This window comes from Malus domestica, chromosome 14 (genome assembly GCF_042453785.1).
Source record: "Malus domestica chromosome 14, GDT2T_hap1".
NCBI lineage: Eukaryota > Viridiplantae > Streptophyta > Magnoliopsida > Rosales > Rosaceae > Malus > Malus domestica.
In genome coordinates, this window is record NC_091674.1 from 14,483,990 (window position 1) to 14,495,515 (window position 11,526).

The window sequence follows — 11,526 nt, forward strand, 5'->3', positions numbered from 1 at the left end:
ATATTTGCCATGAATTGCATCAAATATATGCTCATGCATTAAATTGTATGTTTAATATGCATGCAATTGAACTAATTTATAATCTGGAAATTAAAAAAATAAATAAAATTAGGGTTTATCAAAACCAACCTCATCACCATCCCACACCGCGACCAGTTGGCTTCCAAGCCACACCACGTCGAGCCACCAGCACTAGGCTTGCAGCCTGTGTGGCTAAGTCGAGCTGCAAGACCATGAAGCCGGAGTCATAGGCTCGTTGTTTGAAACCCAAAAAAACCTGACGTTTTCCATGGCGTCTCCATCATCATAGATGGGCCTGTAGCCCAACCTTGACCTTGGGTCACTGTCTTGAAGGCTGAAAGCTCGTCCACCAACGTCAATTGACCAAGAATCCTTCGAATCTCGTCGGATTTTTTTTGAAATTCTGATTTGAATTTCTAGGGTTTTGTTGTTGAAACGTTGAGATTTTTTTTCTATCATTGCTCATATTTGTGATCCCCGTTAAACGAACTCGCCTAGAGATTTTTTTTTCCAAAACATGATCACCTGAAGCAGCGACACCGACCTTTGTCATTGGTGACAACACCCAGCGTAACTGGGGTGTTTTTTGCTTCAAACTTGAGCCTAATTGGGCCTTGGTTTTCTCGGCCTAAGATTTTTTTTTGGGCTTGTCTACAACGGCCCAAACGTGACACCAGCCCGTAGAGCTATGGTGTCCTTGTGCATAGACCCACACCAGATCCCAGGCCAAAGTTGGTGAGTCGGTGCACCTGAACCGACTCACACCTCATCACAACCCCTTGGTTGTGATGTTCCCCTATGCCGCGACGCATAGGATTACGTCCCCCAGGTACACAGACACTGCGAAGCAACAGAGCACACATTCGTATAAGACCTGCAGTCCTAGCTTGCTCATCACCGTGCCAAATTAGAGCTCTTTTTTGGGCTTCTTGGGCCTACTACCCATATACCTAGCCCATATTTTTGGACCTGGGCCGCATGGTCTTAATTTGAAAACCTAAATGTTCTACTCATATGTGAATGGATTGATTTTTTTTTTCTCCATTACACTAACCACAGTCTTGTCCATTTATTTTGTGGTAGGGACATGTCAAATTTGAACAAATTCAACTTCACCACTTTAGAAGTCTATGGAAGAAACTACCTCAAGTGGGTCCAAGATGTGAAGCTTTACCACAATGCAAAGAATTTGCGTCCCACCATTGAAGATGAGATGAACAACCCGGTTGGGGAAGTTGAGAAAGCAACTGCCATGATCTTCATCCGAAGACACATTCATGATGCACTGCAAATCGAGTACTTTACTGAGAAAGATCCACTACCACTTTGGGTCACTTTGATTGATCGCTTTGATCACCAAAATGACATCTTCTTGCCTAAAGCAGGACATGACTGGCAGCATCTACGCTTCCAAGACTTTAAGTCTGTGAATGAGTATAATTCTAAAGTTTGTCGAATCTGATCACTTCTTAAGTTATGTAACGACCTTTGACTGGAGAGGATCTTCTGGAGAAGACCTATTCGACCTTCTTTGCCACTAATATTGTCATGCAACAATAATATAGGGCTCAGAAGTTTACTAAGTTTTCAAATTTAATCTCTATTTTACTTATCGCTGAAAAGCAGAATTAGCTATTGATGAAAAATCATCAAGCTCGACCTACTGGGGTGACTGTTGTGCTTGAAGCACATTATAGCACCAACCAACGCCTATGCCAACATAGGTGTGGTAAGGGCGGCCAGAAGCCACCTCATCAAGGTTAATAGAGCCAAGGCCCATTTAAGGGAGGAAACAGAGCCCAAAAGCGCCCTAATCTCACTCTCAGGGCCCCAAACTTCAAGAATAAGAGTAAAACACCTGAAACCATGCATGTAGACATGTGTTATCGCTGTGGTTCAAATGACCATTGGTCCCGTGTTTGCCATACTCCCTAGAAAGTTGTAGCTTAATATCATTCTCGTCGTAAGAAGTTTAAATCAAACTTTATGCAAGTGGATGAACCAGAGAGTACCAAGATGGAGGTTTCTGACTTTCAGGAGGTTATCACCCCTATGGAAGATTAGAATCTTAGACATGAACTATTTTTAGTTGACTTTTGGAACAATGGGGCCGAATTCCACCTAGTGGCCGAACCCCTTTGTTTTTTGGTTTAAGTTTGCACAATTTTACTTTATGTTTGGATTATTGTTGGTGATTTGTTTTTGGATATTAAGCTTTTAATTAATTACCATCGTTGAATACTCAAATTACTTTGAATGGATATTTGTTTTTAGAACTTGAATGCATGTGTCCAATTTAAATTAATTTTTATTCCTAGGTATGACTAGTTGGAAAGTTAGTTGTTTGGCAGATATTGCAACCACGCACACCGTTTTCCGTGAACGCATCTATTTCACTAACTTCATAATTAAGAATGCACCTTTAACGACCCTCTCAGAACTATCCAACCTGATCGAAAGATACGATAAGGCACATATAATGTTGTTCAATGGTACAATCTTGATCGTTGAAGAGGCACTTTATTCTCCATGTTTTGGAAGAATGTTATTGAGTTCCAAGGACATTAAAAATAATAATTATCACGCTGAAACCTATGTAGAAAATGGAGTTGAATTTATGTGCATCATTTCCTACAAATATGGCCAAAAGCGTATTCTAGAAAAGATGAAGCGTATCCCGAGTGGTCTGTATACTACGACCATACGCCCAATAGAGAGCCATTAAGTGGCCGACCTACCTTTGGGACCGCGCACAAAATTACACTTTGGCATGATGGTTTGGGACACCCTAAACGAATAGCAATGCGTCGTATCCTTAAAATATCACACTGAAATCCACTAACCCGAAGTTTAGGTTTGACCCAAGGAATCTTATGTCAAACCTGCTCCATGGGAAAGCTTATTATTAATCCTTCTTATGACAAGATTTGTTCGAATCCTTCTATTTTTCTACAGAGGATTCAGGGGGACATTTGAGGATCGATTCACCCTTCATACGGACCATTTAGCTATATTATGGTTTTGGTTGACGCTTCCACACGTTGATCACACATGTGCTTGTTGCCCACAAGGAATGATGCATTCTTCAAACTATTGGCTCAAGTTATCAAGCTCAGGGCTCACCATCCTGATTATTCGATCAAATCTATTTGATTGGATAATGTTGGAAAATTTACATCTAAAACTTTTGATGACTATTACATGTCAGTTAGGGTTAAAGTTGAACATCCAGTACCTTATGTTCACACCTAGAACGGTCTGGCAAAGGCATTCATTAAGCGCTTAGAAATGATTGCTTGATTGTTAGTCATACATACCAAGCTCCTGATCCCTGCTTGGGGCCATGCAATATTGCACATAGCCATGTTGGTCCGCCTGAGGCCTATTGCGACCCAACCATATAGTGCCTTTTAGTTGGTTACTAGATACAAACCCGACATATCGCATTTGCATGTTTTTTATTGTACGATCTATGAGCCGATTTCGTTGCCCTTACATACAAAAATGGGGCCTCAGCGAATGATGAGAATCTATGTCGAATATGATTCACTTTCAATTATTCGTTACTTAGAACCTTTGATAGGCGATCTGTTTACAGCTTATTTCGCGGATTGTCACTTCTATGAGACAATTTTCCTGTCATTAGGAGGAGATAAGAATGTTAACGTTCTTGAAGAACGACGTGAATTATCGTGGACTACTCCTACTTTGTCTTATTTAGATCCTCGCACTGCTTAGTCAGATTTAAAGCAATTTGGAAGAATGTGGTATAACCGTCTAAGTGAATATTTAACTAATCAGGGATATGTGAACAACGAACTATGCCCTTGCATGTTCATTAAGAAGTCATATTCTGGTTTTACGATTGTTGCAGTTTATGGCGATGACATGAACATCATTGGAACTCCTAAAGAGCTCGCGAAAACTACCACGCACCTGAAGTCGGAATTTGAGATGAAAGATCTAGGAAAGACTTGATACTGTCTCGATCTTAAGATAGAGCACTGTTCAGATGGAATCTTAGTACATCAATCGAACTACATCCAAAACATGTTACACCGCTTTAACGAGTATAAAATGAAGCTTTCAGATACTCCTATGGTTGTTTGATCGCTAAATACAAAACGAGATCCCGTCAGAAGGCGGATGATGAAGAGATTTTGGTGCCTAAAGTTCCTTATCTAAGTGCGATAGGCACTCTATTATACTTAGCTCAATGCACTGGACCCAATATCTCATTCGCTGTTAATCTTTTGGCAAGATATAGTAATGCACCGCCACGTAGACACTAAACTGGTGTTAAAGACATCTTCTGTTACCTTAAGGGTACCACGGACCTGAGCCTGTTTTATCCCTATAGGTTCTCGAGTGATGTCACACCCTTCTTATCTCGAGTCGATTCTCACCTTATTGGTTATACCGACGTAGGATAATTATCTGATTCGCACAAGGCACACTCTCAAAAGGGTTAGGTCTTTACCGTTAAAGGCATCGTAATCTCTTGGAGGTCAACTAAACATACCTTAATTGCCGCTTCATCTAACCATGCTGAAATTCTCTCCTTACATGAAGCAACTCGAGAATGCTTCTGGCTGATAGCAGTTGCGGGCCTATTTTGAAGCTCCTGCGATCTTTATCTCGTTGTTGTGTTGACGTCTCGACAACGATCTATGAAGACAATGCAGTATGCATCAAATAGCTCGAGAAGGGTTACATCAAATGAGACAACACCAAGCACGTTGTGCTGAAGTTCTTTTTCTTATATAAACAACAAAAACATCAGAAGATTGAAGTCACGCAAATCTGTTCACAAGAATTTGGCCGACCTCTTTACCAAACCACTACCGAATGCGACGTTTCAGAAGCTTGTTCAAGGAATTGGTATGCGTAAACTTTCTGAGTTGTAACATTGTTAGTTCTCTTTGAAATTGTGTCAAACTCAGGGGGAGAATCCTGAAGTATACTTGCTTGATCTTAATGTACTATTTTCCCCTACGATTAGGAGCATTTTTTCCATTTGGTTTTTGTTACCTAATGAGGTTTTGACGATGCACCACCTTAGGTGGATCATATCTCTGATGACGTCCTGTAGACGTTTCATTTGACTTGGCATTTCCCATGCATTTTTCTTTAGATTATAGATTTTGTCCCTATTTGGGTTTTTACCATAGCCAATGCCATAGGTTTTTTGTGAGATTTAGTTCCTTATGCAAGTTCCTACCTTTTTTGAGACTAGCGTGTTCATAGAATCAGTGCCTATGAGTCGACTTCCTCAACTCTACATAATGCCAAATTTACTTGAGTATTTACACACTCAAGGGGAGTGTTATAAACTTTGTATTCAAGTGTGATTGTGTAAATCCTAAATTAGATTTGATACTAGTTATTATTGCCTATTAGGACTTTTAATTTTTGAAAGAGAATGATTATTCTCTCTTTTATTACTATAAATAAAGACACTACGTATGAAAAATAACACAACCTCTACGTAACCCTATAAACACATCGCCTTCTTTATTGTCTCTCTATGCCGCCAACCCCTCCTTCGTGTCAGAGTAAAATAGAGGAGGTCATCATAGCTGTTTATTTATTTGTCAACAAATTAAAATAATTCAATATTGATTTGACTTTTAAACCAAAGATACGCATTTTCTAATTCTTTTTTTGTTGGTCCAATTAGATTTCTGGACACTAAAAAACCAAACTAATAATCTAAAACATCAAAATTTATATTTATGAAAAGAAAAAAAAAGGAAAAAAGAAGGTGGTAAAGGTGAGATGGATGATGATTGTCACTGAAAAATGACGAGGACGACGATGACATCTCACTGAACCTCAAGAAGATCCGGACGGCGATGGCAGAGGTGATCCAAATCCCAATTTTCACTTTTTTTTTTCGTTTTCAAAACTTTTTTTTTCTTTTAATTTCTCATATTTTTTTGCTTGTAAATTTTCATTTTTCTTTTCTTATAAAGTTGTAAACCCTCCACCACTTGAGACAAAAACTGTGAAGACTATCAAACTCTCTTGGCTCAGTAATCTAGACAAACCCTTTTATATTTTTATATAAGTAAGTAAATATATTTCAAATTTCACCATTACCCAAATCGCAATTTCCAATTGGGAACCCAAAAACCCTAGAAAGATCGGATTTTGTAGTGGATCGGGCGAGGTGGAAGAGGAACAACATGGGGGATAACCAGGGCGACGATCGGAGTCAGAGCAGCGACTACACCTCGGAGGACGAAGGCACCGAAGACTACCGGCGCGGCGGCTACCACGCCGTTCGAATCGGTGACACTTTCAAGAGCGGACGGTATGTCGTTCAGACCAAGCTCGGTTGGGGCCATTTCTCCACCGTCTGGCTCGCCTGGGACACCCAACACTCTGTACTCTCTCCCTCTCCTCGCTTTTTACGACATTGCATTTTATTGCTTTTTGATCTGAGGTTATAGCTATTAGGATTTTGAAAATGTAGGGGAAAATAATTGAAATTTTCTTCTTGTTCTTGGTTTCTTTAATCTTTGAGATGCTCAGTTTGAAGTAAGTTAATGGAGGATTAATGATGGGTTTTTTGTTGTTGTTGGGTGGGTGTTGAATTGCACAAAAATGACAGAGGTTTGTTGCTCTGAAAGTGCAAAAGAGTGCTGACCACTATACCGAGGCGGCCATGGATGAGATAACCATCTTGAAACAGATTGCAGAGGGAGACCCGGATGATAAAAAATGCGTGGTGAAGCTTCTGGACCATTTTAAGCATTCGGGACCAAATGGGCAACATGTTTGTATGGTTTTTGAGTACTTGGGTGATAATCTGTTGACGCTTATTAAGTACAGTGATTACCGGGGAGTGCCATTACGTATGGTTAAGGAGATTTGTTATCATGTTTTGATTGGATTGGATTATTTGCACAGACAGCTTTCCATTATACACACTGATTTGAAGCCGGAGAATATCTTGTTGATGTCAATGATAGACCCGCTCAAGGATCCGACAAATTCAAGAGCACCTCTTATTCTTCCAAATGGTAAAGACAAGGATGCATCGGAGTCGGGGTATGCAAAAGCATTAAATGGGGATATGTCTCGGAACCAGAAGAAAAAGATTAGAAGAAAGGCAAAGCGTGCAGCTCAAGAGTGCGCGGATAGAGATGAAGCTGATGCTGATGTAGAAACATCCGCCGAGGTAGAGGCATCTCTTAACACAAGATTTAATGTGTGTTCTGTCGAAGAGCAGACTACTAGTTCTGTCAAAGCGGATAGATCATCAGATGCTGATGGACCAAATGGATCTCGTCCAGGAAGTCAGGGTAGTAAGAGAGGCAATCGCACCACAAGGCGGAAGTTGTTGGCATCAATTGACCTGAAGTGCAAATTGGTTGATTTTGGGAATGCATGTTGGACGTACAAACAGTTCACAAACGATATCCAAACAAGACAGTATAGGTGCCCAGAGGTGATCCTTGGCTCAAAATATTCTACCTCCGCAGATCTTTGGTCTTTTGCATGCATTTGTTTTGAGCTTGCAACTGGTGATGTGCTCTTTGATCCCCACAGTGGTGACAACTTTGATAGGGATGAGGTATGGATGTATCCGTAGACTATAATTTTCAGTTGTTGCTTGACTCTGTGTATGGGCACCCTCGCTATCACACTCACACAAGGAACAGTTAAAATCATGATTCCATTAAAACGTCCAATATTACTTTTATTCCCCTGCCCGCCTGCTCCCATATGTTTGAATAATACATCTAATATACTGTAAACAGCTGGTAATGCATATTTGCAGTTAATAAGATATCAATGATAGTTGGCAAGAATAAGGTACACGAATGAACACGTTTTGTGACTGAGATAATCTTTTGGAAACAGAGTTTTTGAAGAACATGGGTAGGAAAAGGATTCATTCGAAAAGAATGTATGACTGACTGAGTGCTCGTCATGATTTTGTTTTAATGGACAGAGAGTTGTACCATTGATAACATTTTAATACTCCTTTCCAATACAATCATCAACCTACTATATGTATTCAGACATTTTTAGTAGGGCTATTAATGTAGAACTCTTCATCTATAAGTGTGTTTTCTGTTCACATAATCATGCACCCATAGTTTTGATTGCTACATTAAAAACTTCCTATTGGCATCGGTAGAAATAACCATAGGAAGTGCACTGTTAGCGGTTATTGAGAATCTCTACATATGAATATATTAGAGTATGAGCTCCTATACAACTTGGCTGACCATATACATATAGTGACTCAGCAGTCTCTGCTGACTGTTGTCGATAGATTACAATAGCTTTAAGCTGTTTATTTTAGTATTTTTCTCTACATGCCTTGGTTGACTGTTGGTCCTTAAACATTTAGCTGAATATTTTCAGTGTTTTTGATTAAATAGAGTACTCTTTTGTATTTTATTATCGATTTTTCTGTGAGTCCTTTTATTGACTTCTTCAATGATCTCAAGCATTTGAACCTCCGCTGATGCTTTCTACTTTGTCTATATTTTATTACCTAGTAATCTTATCTCGATTTTTTCAGGATCACTTAGCATTGATGATGGAGCTTCTTGGAATGATGCCACGAAAGGTGAGAAATTTGTAAACCCCACTATTGAAATTAAACTGAACTTCATCTAACTTAAATTTGTAAACTGCAGATTGCCTTGGGTGGTCGATATTCCAGAGATTACTTTAATAGATACGGTGATTTGAGGCACATTCGCCGCTTGCGCTTTTGGCCCCTGAATAAGGTTCTGGTAGAAAAGTATGAATTCAGCGAGAAAGATGCAAGTGAATTGGCTGACTTTCTCATTCCCATCCTCGATTTTGTCCCTGAGAAACGGCCTACTGCTGCACAGTGCCTTCTTCATCCATGGATCAGTGCAGGTCCTCGACTATTGGAACCATCTATAGCTTCTGATAAAAAGCTAGGAGTGGACAGTGACACGACTGAAGAAAACCAGAGGGAAAAAAACGAAAGGGAGGCAATGGAAGTTGGATTGGGAAATATTGCCATTAGTTCCGATTCTAAACCGGTCAAAGATGTCCCATCTAGTAGTAAACCCTCGAGGGCAGCCAGAAGTAGTTCATCCAGGTAGAGCTGTAGTGTAATTTTTATCTACGGAATATGACTTTTGATCAGATTTCTTGTTCGGCTGTGGAATTTCTGGCAAGGTGTGATTGCTTCAGGCTCGACTTACAAACGTATTATTTGTGAATGGGAGGAGACGTGGATGGAATCGGCACCTAATTCTTGTGCTGGCAAAACACTTGTCTCTGAAATATTCATTTTAATGTGATTCATGTACTGAATGCCAATCTTGATATTGGGATTATTGAAATATAAATCCCACAATGTTTTACCTTTCAACCTTTTTATAATCGTTAAATATCTTAATCTTCATTTCAATATTATCCGTACAAAAAATTATTTGACCCGGAATTTGTTTATGCATCTAGATATATGGAACAAACTGACTATCTGAGTACTAAGTAACATATTCATTTAGATGACCAAACAATCTATTTTGTTGACACATGTGTAAGCAAATCTCCAATTCGAATATTTTTTGTATGGGTGATCTGGAAATGGAGATTAAGAAGTTGAATTTTCAATAGAGTAAAGATACGGTGTTTGTAATGGAGGAGACGCATATATTATCTAATCATTATGATATTATCATGAGGCTAAATTGTACAAATTAATAATTCTAATAATTTGGTATGCTTCATACGTCAATCTTAGTCACATTGGTAATTTGGATGCAAATCAAACTTTTTATCCAACACTCTGTCTAATTTTGTTCTGATGGGGTAAAATATATAGCTCTTGTCAAGCTATTCAAGTTGTTTTTGTATTTTTATTTTATTTTTTGACAACCGATATTAGCTACACTAAAGGGGTGAGGAATGAGCCCTCACAATGGGCCAGCAATAATGTGATTTAAATCTATCTTTAACAAGAATCGAACCTAAAATCTCTTAAGTTATTCAAGCTATTTAATTAAGCCATATTTACACACGCACTTGTCCAAATTGGAGGGATTTTAAAGGAAAAATTCAATCAAAACTGAGTTCGATAACTAGCTTAACAAGAGTTTGATATTTTTTTTCCCTAAACTACATAAGGAACATTGACGTATGAAGAATATCATATTGATAATTATGTGCAATTAAATCCTTCGAACAAACTTTGTTTTAAGAATACAAATTAGATTTGAGGACAAGTTTCACTTGAGAACTTCTCAGTTAAATAAAAAAGGACATGATAACAAAATGTTGGGGTCTCCCATGTGGGCAGAGAGTGCTTTTGCCGTGAAAACAACGTTCTACTTTTTGCCTACCATTGATTAAAAACATTTGAATACAAAAATGTTGATATCCATGTGAAGAGTTATTTTTTCATATATTTGGCACACAAGCTTATATACCACATGCTATTATATAAGTAAAAAAATAATAAATTTTTTAGTCTTTCTCTATTTCAATTATTACATGTGGCGCATCATCTTATGTTTCGGACATACGAAAAAATCTCTACAACATGTGAGTGTTTTGCTGTGCAAAACATTCTACCATGTGAATGAATAGAGTTCAAATCTTCTGCACCCATTTTGTGTGTGTGCCTCTCTATGGCTTCTATTACTGATTGACACATCTATTGTTAGGGATCTTTTAATCGAGTTGGATTTGGGCCTAGGAGGAAAACACTCAACTCCCCTAGTTCGTTTCCATTACCAAGTCCTGAAATACTTTGAAACAATTAGCGTGTCTTAGGAAGCATTCAGTTGAATGAATGACTCCATTTTAACAATGATTGAATGATTACAATAAATTGTAAGTTGTCTGAGTGAAGCGTTGCGTGGAAGTTAGAAGTTTGCTGGTTTAGTGAGAGAGACACACAGAGAGCATGTGCTTGCTTGCATGATTAAGGATGACTAATCTAGGGTTTCCAATGTTTTAGTAGTTTTACAGGAACTAAGGAAGCTTGTAGGAAAAGTTAGGATGAAAGGAAAGCTTATCCTTTAAGAACTAGGGTTTCCTACACTTATAGAAAGCTTGCTCTGCTTGGTGTGTTCTCTTCTCTCCTTCTTGTTGTTTTTAACGTACTGACCTCTTTAATTTATAGATGTAAGGATTCATACAAGTTCCAGCTAGGGAATCCCATGGTTTCCTCTCTTCTTCCCTTTTTACTCAATCATCTCCTTCTCTTTCCATGGTTGGAGTCATAAGGCCCTCTTTTGGTATAGCGTTGTAGGAGGCTGATAGCATTGCAAACCTAGGTTGAACAACCTGCATAGAGTTCTTTCTTCCTTCACCGTTCCATAGATTCCATCTTTGACAACGATCTTCTCTATTTTCTCTCTCGTTTTCCTACATAAGCTTGGAAGGGAAAGATTTTTTCTCTACTTAAATAATGAGGCGCGCGACTCTAGGTCAAAATGTGATCTTGTTTTGGATTTGGACGGCTCAACTTTGAATTTTGGTTGTTTCCTAAGTGTC

At 38.7% G+C, this 11,526-nt stretch overlaps 2 protein-coding genes across 3 annotated transcripts; both read left to right on the forward strand.

The window, feature by feature from the left end:
• Positions 1–1,108: 1,108 nt before the first annotated feature.
• LOC139191175 (uncharacterized) lies at positions 1,109–1,483 on the forward strand. Its single transcript, XM_070811740.1, has one exon. The coding sequence runs from the start codon at positions 1,109–1,111 to the stop codon at positions 1,481–1,483; it is 375 nt and encodes a 124-aa protein (XP_070667841.1).
• Positions 1,484–5,680: 4,197 nt separating this feature from the next.
• LOC103449925 (uncharacterized) lies at positions 5,681–9,394 on the forward strand. 2 transcript variants are annotated; one of them, XM_008389252.4, is made up of 4 exons: positions 5,681–6,410; positions 6,638–7,603; positions 8,564–8,611; positions 8,682–9,394. In XM_008389252.4, the coding sequence occupies exons 1-4, from the start codon at positions 6,210–6,212 to the stop codon at positions 9,120–9,122; spliced, it is 1,656 nt and encodes a 551-aa protein (XP_008387474.3). In that variant the 5' UTR covers positions 5,681–6,209; the 3' UTR covers positions 9,123–9,394. The 2 variants fall into 2 exon arrangements, with proteins under 2 accessions (XP_008387474.3, XP_070668127.1); XM_070812026.1 differs by having other exon boundaries at positions 5,712–5,885.
• The last annotated feature ends 2,132 nt before the right edge of the window (positions 9,395–11,526 follow it).

Excerpts from the sequence above, each read along its gene's own strand:
- LOC139191175 (XM_070811740.1), top strand. The coding sequence starts at position 1,109 with ATGTCAAATTTGAACAAATTCAACTTCACCACTTTAGAAGTCTATGGA.
- LOC103449925 (XM_008389252.4), top strand. The coding sequence starts at position 6,210 with ATGGGGGATAACCAGGGCGACGATCGGAGTCAGAGCAGCGACTACACC. Across the intron at positions 6,411-6,637 it reads CCTGGGACACCCAACACTCT|AGGTTTGTTGCTCTGAAAGT; the intron begins GTACTCTCTCCC and ends CAAAAATGACAG. Across the intron at positions 8,612-8,681 it reads TTGGAATGATGCCACGAAAG|ATTGCCTTGGGTGGTCGATA; the intron begins GTGAGAAATTTG and ends TGTAAACTGCAG.